Source organism: Cheilinus undulatus, linkage group 10, assembly GCF_018320785.1.
Source record: "Cheilinus undulatus linkage group 10, ASM1832078v1, whole genome shotgun sequence".
In the NCBI taxonomy this organism is placed as follows: Eukaryota; Metazoa; Chordata; class Actinopteri; order Labriformes; family Labridae; genus Cheilinus; species Cheilinus undulatus.
Window position 1 is genome coordinate 9,106,321 of NC_054874.1, and position 15,130 is coordinate 9,121,450.

Consider the following 15,130-nt stretch of genomic DNA (forward strand, 5'->3'; position numbering starts at 1 on the left):
TGCTAAAATATAATTATTATTGTTATCCATGAATTGAATGCTTGATTCATGTCTGACCTCTCAGAGAAGCCCAGTGAGCCGGCTCAAATTTGGGTATAAAAAGGTGAATTTCAGTTTGAAATGGTAAAACATGGAGAGCTCACTGAAAATGAAAGAGTCCGCATTAAAGCACTTCATGATGCTGGATGGTCTCTGAGACAAATAGGGAAAGACAAAAAGTGTTCTCACAGTGTGGTCAAGTATGCTTTGGAGTCAATTGCCGAGACTGGCACTTACAAAATACGCCAGGAAGAGGCAGGAAAGGAAAGGTAACTGAGGCAGATGTCAGACACCTCAAGATTTTTAGTACTAGAGACAGAAGGAAGACCACTGCTGATCTTCAAGCAGAAATGAATGCTTCTAGATCAGAATCTGAGAAAGTTTCCAGAATGACCATAGGCAGACGACTGACGGAACAAGGCTTAAAGGGAAGAATAGCTGCTAAGAAGCCATAATTGAGGTCTGCAAACATCCAGAAACGCCTCAGATTTGCCAGGGAGCACAAACACTGGACTGTTGATGACTGGAAGAAGGTACTCTGGATGGACGAGTCCAAGTTTGAACTCTTCGGTCAGCATCGTTGTGTTTATGTCCGCAGAATAGCTGGAGAACGTTTTGATGCCAGATGCACTGCACCCACAGTGAAACATGGTGGAGATTCCATTATGGTGTGGGGTTCTATTTGTGGATACGGCGTGGGCAAATAGTGAAAACCGATGGTATCATGAACAAGAACGTCTACCACAACATCTTAGTGCATCATGGAATCCCTTCTGGACTGAATCTGATTGGTTGTGGGTTCATATACCAACAAGACAATGAGCCCAAGCATACTTCAAAGCTGTGCAGAGACTATTTGACCAAGAAAAAGGAATCTGGAGTACTGGAACTGATAGACTGGCCAAGTCAAAGTCTGGATTTGAATCCTATTGAACAAATTTGGGATTTAGTAGATTCAAAGATTGATGGCACAAAAGTTTCATCTAAAGCAAGTCTGTGGGAACAGCTAGAAACTATTTGAAACTCAATAACAAAAGAGACTATTGAAAAGTACATAAAAACAATGCCAGCAAGAATGCAAATTGTTATCAAGGCCAAAAGAGGCCATAGAAAATATGAGGTTTTTAGTTGTTATGTGAAAAAGGACTATTTATTTGTTTCAGTTTGTTATTTGCCAAATAAATAACAGTAACATTTTTAGTTTTTGGAAGATTTCTAAAATATTTATGTTTTCTTGTTTTTATGACAGGTGGTCTAATAAATTTGTTAAGCACTGTATATATATAAAATGCATTTCTGATAATAAGAGTCAAGCCAAGCTTCATCTGCCTATTTGAGAGGTACAGACAGAACAGTAACGACCTGCTGACAGACAGTGAGCTCTTTAAAATGCCATATAAAAATGTCACCATTTATACCTTGCTTTTACTTCAAATCAGAATTAATTTTTCTATCTGTGCCGATATGTTCAGCCACTATATCAGTGTATATTATGTGAAACTCATCCATGCAACAAGAACAGTGGTTATTGTTAAAGAAATACAGCTTATGAAGTGCATAATTTATTATTCAGTCCAAAATTAAAAACAAGAAGGAAGCAACAGAAGTGGGCGGAGCTCAGCAACATGTGTCTACTGCACTTGGAAATGTCTAGTGAGGCCACAATGCCACAGCGGTCAGGAGATTGGGGGTGGGGATTATTCTTTACAGGGGGAGTTTGGGCCATAAAAAGCACAGCCAGTGTCAGAATAATCATGTTCCTTCACAGATAAGCAACACAGAACACAAATATGATACAGCAACAGAAGGGAAGCTTCCAGCACGCTTCCTCATGTAGCATTCTTTGACTGAAACATATCATGTCTATCATGATGGCCACAATGATTAGAAGGGGACCATTACAACTAAGAATTTCTCTGGCTTTAAAGTCTTGTGGAAATATTTGAGGAAATATAAGTCCTCAACTAGCAGATAAATAGGGTTAGAGTTGTCTTTTTGTTTGGTTTCAGTGTGAAAATTCTACACATTGTCCCTTTGATCAAATACTGTTGCTGAATGTAAATGAATGGCAAATGAAAAACAAACATAAACTAGATGGTGACTGCATCTTTAGTTTGAATGCCTGTTAGTGTCTTACAGCAAGCAAACAAAAAAGCTTATGAATTAAAATACAACCTCTTAGAGAACAAGATTTCTATTATTAGCAACAGAGTTTCCTTATCTGTTGTTTGAAGAGAAAAAATGTTGCCACTCTGTCTGTAAGACGTCTTGGTGGTTCTCACACCCTGCGTGTGTTAAATCACTTTGGCACACCGTAACAGACCACGGACTCTGTGGTGTCTAAGGGAAGCTCAGGGCTAGCGGAGGGAGTCATCCAGTCTGCTTCCTGTAAGAGCAGGAAGGTGTTCCAAGAGTGTTGTCCTCAGAATAGACCCTCTGACTAAATTTAGTGTCCAGGAGGAAATGCAGTGAAACAACAGCACACATTGTGTTTGGACACAGCAAACAACAGGTAACTCATCATCAGGATTTTGAAACTTAACACCACAAAGCAGAGGAAGATCTGTGGAGTTCAGCTGTGTGGTCTAAACAACGGTTGTGCTGCCTTCCAGACCACATTTGTATGTGCTTTCTCTCATATTCGTTACATGCTATCTGTGCATACATGCAACACTTTGACAACTGTGGACAAACACATCGGACTCAGATAGCACTGATAAAAGTTGTGTGACCTTCCTGCTATCGGCATTTCCATGGCACTCCTCCTTCCTGCTTCCTTTCCTTCCTTCCCTTCACTTGCCTCCTCTCCCACCTTAAACTTCTGGCATGAGAACAAACAGCAGCAGGCACGTACATCCTTGTCAGAGTCCAAAATGTTCTGTGCTCCACTGCGTGAAGGTTTTATATTTGACACTCCAAAAAACAACACAAAAATTGATAACACTATCATTCTAACAAATGTCTGTCCCCAGCTGAGCCCAGCAGAGCATGACTTACATGTTAAATGAGTTTGTTACGCTTCAGTCCTTCTGGCTCAGTGAGCTTCAGTCAACTTTAAAAGTATCATCAAATATCCATGGGCACCAAAGAAACCTCTCTGCTCTTCTTTCTTGGCACAGGTCCCAAATTTATCAGAGAAGATGGTCAGGGAAATGGAATGGAACCCTGAGGTGGGGTTCAAGATTCCCTATGAACCCGATTCTCATTTTTATATGCTCTCCTGTAAGACCATGGTCAACGGTCGTGAGCTCAAATCCATGTATATCCCTCATAGACTGAGTAAGTCTGCTGTTTGTGTCCTTTTCAAACATTTCCATAACTTACTGGGTTAGAATGACCTGATGACGTTCAATCTCTGTCTGTGATGCCCTTACTCAGCTCTTTACCTATTTATGTTTACTTTTCACAGCTGATAAACTTAATAATGTAAAAATCACCCCTGAGCGTGTCAGAGTGTTGGTTGGGGATACCCTCCTCCTCAATTGTACTGGTGAGACCACCCATAACGGAAGAATAAACTTCACATGGGATTTTCCAAAGAAGAGGGTAAATCAAGGATTTGATTGAGATTCTCTACAAAAGCAAAATACAGAGAACCACAGGTTTTAGCATTCAAGTTTATGGAACTTTCTTTTTCTACAGGAAATGAGGCATCACACAGATAAGACCGTAAACAAATCTACCAAAGTTTATGTGATGAGCAAGTCTCTAGAGTTGCCGAACATTACAATGGAGGATAAAGGGCTGTATCGCTGCAGAGCTGAGCTTCAACCTAAAGTATACAAAAATGCCTCTGCAAAGGTTATTGTCTATGGTGAGTATGGAAGGAGTGACGAATTCAAAAACTGCACTGGCATTATCTCTTAACTTAGATTAAAATTGTAGAAATACAAGAATATTTGTCATAGTCATGATTTTGTTCAGTAGGTGTAAACTTGTATTTGTCATTCCTATTTCAGTTTTACTGTTTAAAATCCTTTTTTCTTTGCAAGTCCTTAAATTATTACCTTTTTAGTAATCTTAATCAGAGCAACTCTGATAACTAAAAGGACATCCAAGGAAAACAGAGACACAATATGGGAAAACAGGAAAACTGAAATAGGAATCACAAACTGACTGAACAAAATCACCTCATTTAAAGCACCTTTGTGTTTAAGCTATCATGTCTTTGCATTGAAGGCTTCATTTTTACATCCTTTTCTTTTTGACATGGCTTTCAATGTCTGTTTTTTCTTCCAGAGCATCCATTCCTCAACATCTCCTACAGACATGAGAGACCAAATACAGTAGTTGTCAAAGAAGGTCGAAAAAAACTTGTGCTCGAGCCTAAGGTCAACGCTCTCCCGCCACCAGACATGTTAGCATGGTAAGCAAGTGTTCACAGACACATCAGAAAGATCTTTCTAAAGTTTATAAATAAACCTGCTCATTTCTTTTAATTGATAAGTAAGTTAGTCTGTGTCTCCAAACTGCAGGTACAAGGATGGGGTCTCTATCAAGAAGAATTCCACCTGTTACAGGATGTCTGGTTTCAGCTTGATCATCACAGATGTGCAGCAGAAGCATGCTGGGGTCTTCACCATAAGCCTGGGCAACCAAGCCAGGGGCTTGTACAGGAATCTGAGCTACACTCTGGTAGTCGACAGTAAGCTCTTGCCATAAACCTGATAATGATTTGCTGATCCTGAGGAAATGAATCAGTGCCTCGGCTGCCTCAGCGCTGTAGCTGCTCTCAGTACAGCTAGCTGGACGGCAGGTAGCAGCTCTAGTATGAGAGGAATTTGAGGGCTTGTTGATTCCAGGGCTGGATTGACGTAGCCGGGGCAGCTGTTGTTGATTACTGGGGCTCTTTTGAAGGGGCTTGGCGCAGTGTGTAAATGGCCTGAGCTGTATTCTGCACGCAGACCCCAGCCGCTCAAGACCCCCCCCAGACCCCAGCATTTATTTGCGTCCTCACCATGTGTATATACAGTGCAGCTCATATAAACAATGTGCTCCATAGAGTATGTATACAGTGTGAGGAAAAACAATGACTGGGCATGCATGTCATTGTAATGTCTATTAGAGGATTTTGAAATACGATTTCAACCAGAGCATTTTTAATATTTGAGCATGTTAGGTTTTTAATCGGGCTGTCAAGATTAGTTACATTATTGGGGTAAAACAAAATCCACAATTAGTGCAATTTTTGAAATAGCAATTAATAACATGATTTATTGTCCCTTTTAGTGTGCTTTGGTTAAGCCATTGCGGTGTCTCCCTGCAGCCACAGTGGTGTAAAATAAGTCCTCCACTACTCCTTAATGTCTCATTTCACTTTAAAAATCTCACAGCCAGCTCAATGGACAATCCAAGTCATCTTCACCTTGTGTTATCAAACAATTACCTTTTTAATGTTCGCTTATTTATTTTAAGATCCATAAAAAGTTCAATTTTCTGTTGTTATTAAGTTCATGTTACAATCTTTAGAGCACTTATAAAGTATTCAAACCTCCTTCACTTTTTTCAGTTTTGTTATGTTGGGGCCTGATGCTACAGTCGAAAAAAAATTATTCCAATTTATCTTTACTCATCATCCCTTTATGATAAGGTGCAAAAAGAATTTTAGAAATGTTTGCAAATTTAACAAAAATAAGAAACGAAAATATCACATTGGCATGAGCATTCAGACCCTTTGCAACACTTGAAATTTAGCTCAGGTTCCTCTTATTACTCTCAGTCTTTGCAGAGCTGTTTCTACACCTTGATTGAAGTCCACCTGTGATAAATTAAGTTGATTGGACATGATTTGGTAAGGCACACAGCTCTTTATAGAAGGCCTCACAACTGACAATGAATATCAGAGCAAAACCAAGCCATGAGGTCAAAGGAACTGCCTGCAGAGCTCAGAGACAGGATAGCTGACAGGCACAGATCTGGGGATGACTACAAAAAATCTTCTATTTTGAAAGTTCCCAAGAGCACAGCTGCCTCCATAATTCTCAACTGAAAGAAGTTAAGCACAACCAGGACTCTTCCAGTAGCTGGTCACCTGGCCAAACCTAGCAATCGGGGGTGAAGGGCCTTAGTGAGAGAGGTGACCAAGAACCTGATGTTCACTCTGACTGAGCGCCAGAGATCCTGTGTGGAGATTTCAGAAAGGTAAACATCACTGCAGCTCTGCACTGATCTGCGCTTTATCGCAGAGTGGCTGCTCAGAGTGCAACACATGAAAGCCTGCTTGGAGTTTGCAAAAACTTCTTTGTGAAAGCCATGCAAACTTTCATGTGTTGTCAGGTTGTACCCGACAATAGCGAGGTCTGTGCCTTTCCAAATTGTGTCCAATCAATTTTATTTACCACAGTCAAGGAGTAGAAACATCTCAGCAAAGCCTGAGCTACATTTCAAGGGTTTTTGCAAAGGGTCTGAATACCTATGCCAATGTGATATTTCAGGTTTGTAAAATTTATAATACATTTGAAAAAAAATTGAAATTTTCATTTTCCCTGTCGTTATGGGACACCGAGTGTAGAATACAATATTTTTTTTGTCAGTAGCTTTAGGCTGCAACATAAGAAAAACAAAAAAGTTAAAGGGGTCTGAATACTTTGTATTAAAGCATGTCCATATCCAGACAAGAAGTTAATCACACAAATTGTACTTAAAATTTGCAATCGTTTAACAGCCCTATTTTTTACTTGATTAAATCTGAGTATAGAAGAACTAAGTTTTAGCCAGTCTCTTTAAATCCACTTTGGAATGAATGACTTTTTTCATTTCATCCTCTAAACATAATCTGTAAACCTAAACAGCATGTCAAAAATTGGAAAAATGAGACCGCCCCTGGCTTGGTAAAGCGTTATTTATGGACCTTGACTGTCTTAGACTTTAATCTGATTGGAATCACAAAATATAGAAAAACACATACATAAATAAAGTGAGAAGAGGTTCCTGGTTTCAATTAGGGAACTACTTTAAACTCCTGCTCAGTGCTCAGCAGAAGAACTGTGTTGTATGCAGTTGCATGTGTTTTTAGTGTACTGGGAAGGATAAGGTAAGCTAAGGTAACTTTATTTATACCTGAAGGTAGATGTGGTTTACAGTGAATACTTCAGCCTCCTTTCACACACAGTCGACGGCACAGGACAGGACAAAACATGATAGAGTGACCATGGTGCTCAAAAATAAAAAGGGGATAACCCTTTGTAAGAACAAGATAAAAAACCAAAGGGAATAAAAGCCAGATCAAACTAAAAATGTACCTCCAGTACGTAAAAAACAGTAGGTTCATAAAAGATAGAAATGGACCATCAGGAGAGGGAAAGCACGATAAAAGCAGTGGAGTTGGATGGTTTTGAGGTTTTCTAAGCTATGTCATGGAGATAATGGCTGAATGATGTGGACTGCCTCCTGCAGTGGCACAAGGATCAGTGTCTGTTGTTGATATCAGCACACATGGTTGATTCTCTGACCAGAGCACTGGGCCACAGCGAGGTCGTTCTTTGACCTACAGCCCCTGGCTAGCCAATCATCCTGCCATGCTTCTCCTAAACAGCGTCTAAAGGACAACGGGTGTCAATAGCACCTTTTTCATGGCTATCCATCATGACTGCCATCCCTCATTATAAAGACATTATGGGGCTCCACAGTGGGCTTGGCTGGGTTGAGGATAGTTGATCTAACTTGTTGTCTGTCTCTCTTTTTTTCCCTCTTTCTTCCTCTGTGTCTGCTTTTTTGCGTATTTACCTCCCTCACAGTGAAGCCAAGAATTTCAGAGGCGGAGCTCGCCAACATGGACCTGCAACCCTACGTGCTTGGCAGACCTCACCAGCTAACCTGCACAGCTTCCGGGCTTCCTTTGCCAAACATCACATGGCTCTGGCAACCTTGTCACTCAGGACCGACTCTTAAAGAGTGAGTCACTATCCACCATGTTCCAAGCGCTGAATCACTCAAATAGGGTTTTCTGCTCTCATGGTCTGTTGCCTTTCTCCGGTCTTGTAGACTAAAAGCATAGCAAAGGGAAAATTTCCTTAATCTTAATTTTCATCAGATGTATTGAATACCCAGCAGTATCTGACACTAAATCAATTATATGCGGTGCTGATGAATTAAGTGTGAATGCACTTCCAGTTACCTGTTGTGTACTATATGTTCAGTTTTATCTGCAAGTTTAATAAGAGATTTGATTCAGGGGGCTTTACTCCTTAAGTGTCTTAATGATATTAGATATTCTGTCAGCTTTTTTATAATTGCAGAATATGTGTGTTAATTGCAAAATATTAAGGAAACGCTTTTCATAACATAACCAAGTAGTCTGGTATATAGGATCCAGAGTCACCATTTCAGCCATGGGATCCCACTATCAAGCAGATTTCTGCTGGGTGAACTGAACCTGGCCCAGAATATGACACATTAATCACAGAAATGCAGCCCTTGAGAACTGAACCGGTTTGTGGTCAGTGGCTATATAGACTGAGGGGGAAACACACGGGACATATTTTCATCTCAAATTCCTCATTCTGTTATATGAATGACTGTACAGGAATACTGGGCTGGTAGTGAACCAACATACAGCATGAACATTCCCTGCAGCAGAACTGTGAGTCGCAGGATCAGGAAAACAATGGACCATTACCCTCGGGTTATCAGGCCTCACTGCCATTAGTAAAAACAACATTGTGCTTAAGAAATACAATAAATTATCTTAACTGCTCGATGGTGTTTATACAGCAGTGCTTTCATTATTTTCCATTCAATCACAGAAAGCAGCCCCACCATACCAGATTTATGATTTGTAATAGCAGAGTGCTAGTTGGGTATAAGCACCTCTTTCTGCAGCACTAAAGATAATCAGGGCTGGCACTAGGAACAGTGGCTCAGCTGGGGCAGGCAGCTAATGAGACAGGCGAACGGTTACAGCTTGGTGGGAGGCCTATTGTGCAAAATGTTTGTTTTATACAGCCCTGACCCTGTAAAGTACCTGTCACTGTAAATCCAACATGTTGCCCTTCAAGATCATATCTCATCTAAATCTCATGGAGTTTGGGGAGGGGGGTTACTAAATTGGATGTCCATTGAAGCAGATGCAGGGGGGCAGAATCATGGGGGTGTCTTTATCGCCAGGCTGAGAAGCTATCAGCTGTCCCTTGTTGACCACCAAGGTCTCAGAAAAAACCTTATCTCCTCCGACCAGAACCTGGGGGGGTTTCCTGTATGAGGTGACGCACAGCACAGCCCTTCCTGTCGCTGTTGCTGTTTCCTCCTCTGCACCTCCTCTCATCAGGCTGATTGTTCCCCACCACAGGCAGTGAAGGGTTTGAAGGGTGGGGGTCAAATCAAGGCAGTAGGTTCATAGACAGCCTGGTCTGGACCTGGATTGTATAAAGTTCATTATAACCACATGATCTGAGCAGGATAAGATAAAATCAACATGCAAGTCTGCCTTCTCTATCTGTGTTATATTGTTGAAGGGATATTTCACTATCTTTGAAGTTGGGCTGTATGAGGTTGTATCAGCCAAGAAGTTAGGCTATACAGTGCAACAGATGGGTATAGTTTCTCCACAGAATTTAGCAAGTTTTGGTAAAAAGTGGGCCACAAAACAATGTTGGCTTAAATGTATGCACTATTGAAAACTTTTAAAGCATTTTATTTTATACCCAGAAAGCCTCTGTGTTTCACTACCTTGTAATGCAGGCTTCTGCTATCGGTTACATGCTCTTGCATTGCAAAATATTGACAAAAACACAGAGGCTCTCTGGGTATAAAATAAAATGCCTTAAACATTTTTGAAAGTGCATATGTATTTTGTGGCCCTCTGCAGTGAAACTGTGCCAATCTATTATACTGTATAGCCTAGCCTCCTGGCCAATACAACTAGCAAGTCCCTCTTAAAGGAGCAATGCTCACTGAAATCACTGCCGCTGCTACATACCTCATACAACTCAAATTCAAAAATACTGAAATATCTCTTCAAGGCCAGAAAAATGCACTTTCCTTACATCTTTTACTGTACTTTCTCTGTCCTGCAGCTGTATTGACACCAAGCCAATCATGGTTGAAGTTGGTGAAAAAGGAAATAACTCCCACAATTTAATAAAGAGCATAAACACCATACAAGAACTTATCAAAGACAAAAACAAGGTATGTATTTAACTTCATGTCTGCTGTTTCCAAATGTTTTTCAAACAACTGATGCACTTGAAACATACTTTGCTCAGCATGAAATCGGTTAGACAAATAGCAATGACCAACTTAACAGAGGGATTTAGGAGAATTGGATCCAGAAGATCTATAAAGATTTCCAGAAACTCAATAGAAAGGATAGATTCAAGTAGAAATCTCCTGTGACCATGACTTTAAACTCCCATTCAACATGTGACATCAATAAATCCTTACAATTTTCTTCATATTGGCAGTGACGCAGCACTTGTTTTTAGACAGGATGATCATTTTGTCTCCGCTGGGCTGACTGACCGTGACCAAAACCCATGAAAATGCCTTCAGCATTCCCTTTTGAAGAAATCAGTTTTGTTTTTCATTGCTGCAGTTAAAAGGGTTTGATTTATTCTCAGAATAAGCAAGCAGGAAAATACGGGAGCATCGCTTGGCTTCGTGCATATGATGTGCTACATCTAAAAAGGAAGATGCTGTGTGAAGAAATACTTTACATGGGTTTAATTGCTACCATAGTTGCATTGCATAATTGCATTGGTTTTCCCTTGGTACAAAGGCCTTCCTATAAGGAGAAAGATCCTTACCAGAGCGTTCCTGCCATTCCTGAAATGTTGCACTAATAACTGATGGTCACAGTTCATCAGGACTTATAAATGATGCAGCTGTGGCTCCATTCTGCCAATGAAACATCTTCATTTTTGTCATCAGTTTATCTTTTTAAGTCTGTCAACTGGGCTGTACAAACATTGTAAAGTTTTAGCCATGTATGTGCCAAGGGCAGACCTCAGGTTTATACAGATTACTCTCCACACCATTACCTTTGTAGATGAGGCGCTATACTGTGCCTGCTGGTAAACAGCTGGGATTGTGCTTTTTGTCATATATAAACATGCACTATTATATTGGCATGTAATGTAAAGATCCCATCAACAGTGTGTTCCAGAAGATAGTAAACTTGGTTGTTTCACTCCTCTCTATGATGACGTCTGCAAAATTAACACATAAGCATCAGAGTGCGGCTTACCAGTCTGACAGCTTTTCTTCATCAAACACATTGCCTTGCAAACCCAAAACATGCCACACAGTGATGAAACTGGAGACATTGCTGCAAATGTCCTGTGGGAATGTGTTACTAAAACTGTTTACTGAGGCCATAATTAAGAACAGGCCTTTCCTGTCTCACTAGAGCCTACATATAGGAATTATGTTAAAGAAACCCATAACAACAGGCTAGGTCAGATTAGGGCACAAATTCATTTGCATAAATGTCACAGCAGATGAAGGAGCAGTGTCACTGTCAGTCAAGACTGTTTTATTTCAGTTCTGTCTTTCTCCTTCAAGTCAAGGTGATTTCTTTACTTTTGCACTAGGCTTCGACCAACTGTTGGCGATTTTTGATGCAGATTTTTGGCATTTGGCTGATTATCAGTATCTGCATTTTATTTTACCTATAATCAGTAAAGTTAACCCTCTTAGGACGCATTGTCGTATACAACAAGAAGAGACACGTTATTTATAGTTAAATCAATTTTGAACTATAAATTAAAGATGCTTACTTGTTTTATTCCTCTAAAAGCCCTCTGTTGTGCCTTTCTAATGATGCTAACCATGCCTTCGTAGCTCTTACAGAATGTTTTCTAGCAAATATGGAGCTTGGAAGACTTTACACAGTCTTTAAAGATTAAGTCAACACCAGTAATGCCAATATTGGACGTCTCTTTATTGATTATATTTATAATCAATTTTTTGATCATTCCTGCAGTTAGCAGGATAGGCTGCCGCCATATTGTCTGTTTGTAGCCCGGAATGCACTGGGACTGGGTTCTGACAACCAATGGCAGGCTGTTCCAGTGTCACGTCATGCTTTTCTGCACAGCGCATGTGCACAAACTGGAACTGCCGAACAGAGCCTGAATGACTCATAATAGAGAGAAATAGACACAGAGAGGCTGTAATTCGTCCCTCAGAGTCACTTCAGACAGGAACTGCTTTAAATAATTAATTCCCCAATATGCAAAGACTTTTTTTGTTAAATGTGAATATTTTGAAGATTTTTTGTTATGGAATGATTATTTTTTAATTCTTCAGTCCCAAAGAGATGGGAGAACAAGTCTGTGCAAAAAAAAACCCTTAGTCATTAATGTTTACTACATTTTAATACATAAAAGAATAAGTGGAGTTTTAATTTCTGATTTGTTTTTTCTTTTGTTTTTATAGTGCCATAACTTTTTGAAAATCCAAGGGATATTACTGCAGTCAACTTATTCTTAAAGCCCAGGTTGTCCTGGAGAAAATAATTTTTTGAGCTTGTCTGTGCACCACAGGGTTGATGTTTTTCAAGCTTTTTTAAGACAAAAGTCCAGTTTAGACCCAATGATTCAAAATAGCTAAGGGCTCAGAGGGTTGATAATCAAAAGATTCACAAATCTGCAAAGTGTGCCATTTTCACTTCAACATCACATCAAATGTCCTTTATACAACACAATCTGATTGGCTAGATGTTACATGAATTCTAGCCAATCAATATTTAAGCCTGGGTACCACTGACACAGTAAACATATGATATTACTTCCGGTTTTCCTGCTTCTACTGTGTTGCTTGTGTGCTGTTTCTCATGCTGATAGAGCTTCAGTTAAATTGTTTATTTTCCCTTCTTTGATCATGCAACTTTATTTTTCCACATTAAGTACATTTTGTATGTCTTAATAATAGTACGCAGGAACTACTGATAATCGATATCCGCCCTGACAACCAATATTGGTCGACCCCTATTTTCCCCTCTTATAACCATGATGAGACACTGAATCTCATGTTATTTCTTTATCCACCAAGTTACAGTAAACTGGGATTCTTCAGCTTCTGTATGAAACATCATCTCTAATATGTGTTTGACATAAACTGGGAGGTAACTCTAATTTACAAGTACCATTCAAACGCTGGTGTTTTATGAGGATGAGGACCAAGGGTCAATGATAACAAGCAGGAGCTTAAAAGAAGAGGGATTTGTTGGAAGGGCATTCCTCTCTGTCACCCTACATAAATCGTGTTGGCCCGTGAATACGGATGTAGTCAGTGCCGGGCCTCTGAGTAGCTCCCCAGAAGGACCAGTAGAGAGGGAAACTGGTCCAGTTCATAATATAAGGAAGACAGAAAGGGTAGACATGGGCACAGAGGTCATACTGTGTCTGGTCAGGCTACCTCTTAAGGACTGCGTGTAATGGTTTAAATGGCTGTTTTTGAGCTCAGGTTACATCGGTGAGTAATAGCTGTAACATAACACCACAACACCTCTCTGTCAGTGTTTAGACAAATGTTTGAGCTTAATGAATCTGACAATATGACTTTCCTTTTGACACTTTTTCTTGAACTTCCTGAATTTTTGTGTGGTGAACATTGTGAGGCGCTGAAATTGTTTCGTGGCTGCAGCTGTGCAACTGAGAGTCAACACAATCGCTCATACAGGCCCAGGAAGTTCAAGCCAACATACAGCCAGACAATACACCCACATCATTCGCTCTCTTTGATGTTGCTGACTGCCCCCAAAAACACAGATGTCACAACGGACACTGAACAGAACCCCACACAGTCTGGCTTGCTGCCAATTCTCACATGTTATTTTGTCTATTTAAGCCATTGAAACGTTGGGCTGGTGTGATGACAAAATTGAGTTTGGCATTGTAAGTGCTTTCCAGGAAATGAACATGGAGCCCAGGCACTACATCTATAGAACAGGTCTGACGGAGATTCAGTGGGTTTAAAACTCCAGATGTATCCTTTCATTAATCTGATGTACTGGAGAGCCCAAAGCAGACCAGGCTTGGTCCAGACACCTTTACCCACTGGTCAAGACTGCCCTGGTGGACATAAAAGGAAAAGTCAAGCTAAACGTCTTATCATATTTGAATTGTGGTAGCAAGCACTTGATTGAATGCTCAATATGTTTTATTTTCCTCTGAATAGCCACTAATAACATAACCTTTCTGACCCATATAGACTATGAGCACTCTGGTGATAGGAGAGGCCAGAGCATCAGGAAAATACACCTGTTTGGCCCAGAATGAAGATGGCAGGAGCACCTTTGTGACCCCATTCTATGTTTACGGTAAGTATTTTTTAAGAATGGGGAAGTTGAAAAATCATAATTTTTGTTAGTGTGCTTTTTCATCTAAAAAGCTGACTGTGGCTTGTATGCCAGGGCAGGTAGTCTGTCTCACAGCAAGGGCAAAAGCTCAGCTACCGCATTATACTTAGTAGATGCGCAAGTGAAAACAGATGGTACTAAAAGGGCCAGAAACTGCAAGTTGTGGAGTTTGCTGAAGTCCAAAGAAATTGGAAATTGTCACACAGGAGGATGGTTTAAATCTTTTTCCCCTTGAGAGATTTCAAAAACAGACAGCGGCTTCTAAACCTGGCAATTTTTTATCCAGATTTCACAGGATGGGCATTTTAAAATGGAGCAACGGTAACAGGTTGGATGGGGTTAAAAAGAAAAAAAATACAAAAGACAAATGCGCTAGAGGCTATTCAACTGCACATAAAGGCAAAAATTGAAATCAGTGAGATGTTGTACAATAGAGTATGTGTCTATGTTGGTTTGTTTCACCGGCAAATTATATACAAAAAAAATCCATTTCTCTCCCAGTTCCCTTATTAGCCATAAAAAAGATGTCTGTTTCAGAAGTTCACAGTCTTTCAATGTCATTTAGCAAACGTTTTTGTCCAAAGTAATGTACTTCTGAGAGTAAATACAACATGAGTAAAGATCTAGACAGGAGAAAACAGCATTAGTAAGTGCCACAAAGTGCTTCGAGTCCAATCAGACGCAGGTGCTGCCATGCAGTGCTAGAAGCTATGCACATGATGTTTAGAAGGGTGTTTTGTTTTATTTTTTTCCCCACCCTGTGCCTTAATGTGCTTATTCTTCACACTGGCT

General features: G+C 40.1%; 1 protein-coding gene across 1 annotated transcript in view; it reads left to right on the top strand.

Annotated features, from left to right (window-relative positions):
* kdrl (kinase insert domain receptor like) overlaps positions 1-15,130 on the top strand; it is a 66,434-nt gene that overhangs the window by 18,593 nt on the left and 32,711 nt on the right. The window contains exons 5-12 of the mRNA XM_041798055.1: positions 3,159-3,318; positions 3,449-3,585; positions 3,682-3,853; positions 4,279-4,405; positions 4,515-4,684; positions 7,776-7,932; positions 10,053-10,164; positions 14,191-14,299. Of these exons, the coding sequence (XP_041653989.1) occupies positions 3,159-3,318; positions 3,449-3,585; positions 3,682-3,853; positions 4,279-4,405; positions 4,515-4,684; positions 7,776-7,932; positions 10,053-10,164; positions 14,191-14,299 (1,144 nt within the window). The remainder of the gene's footprint in view (positions 1-3,158; positions 3,319-3,448; positions 3,586-3,681; positions 3,854-4,278; positions 4,406-4,514; positions 4,685-7,775; positions 7,933-10,052; positions 10,165-14,190; positions 14,300-15,130) is intronic.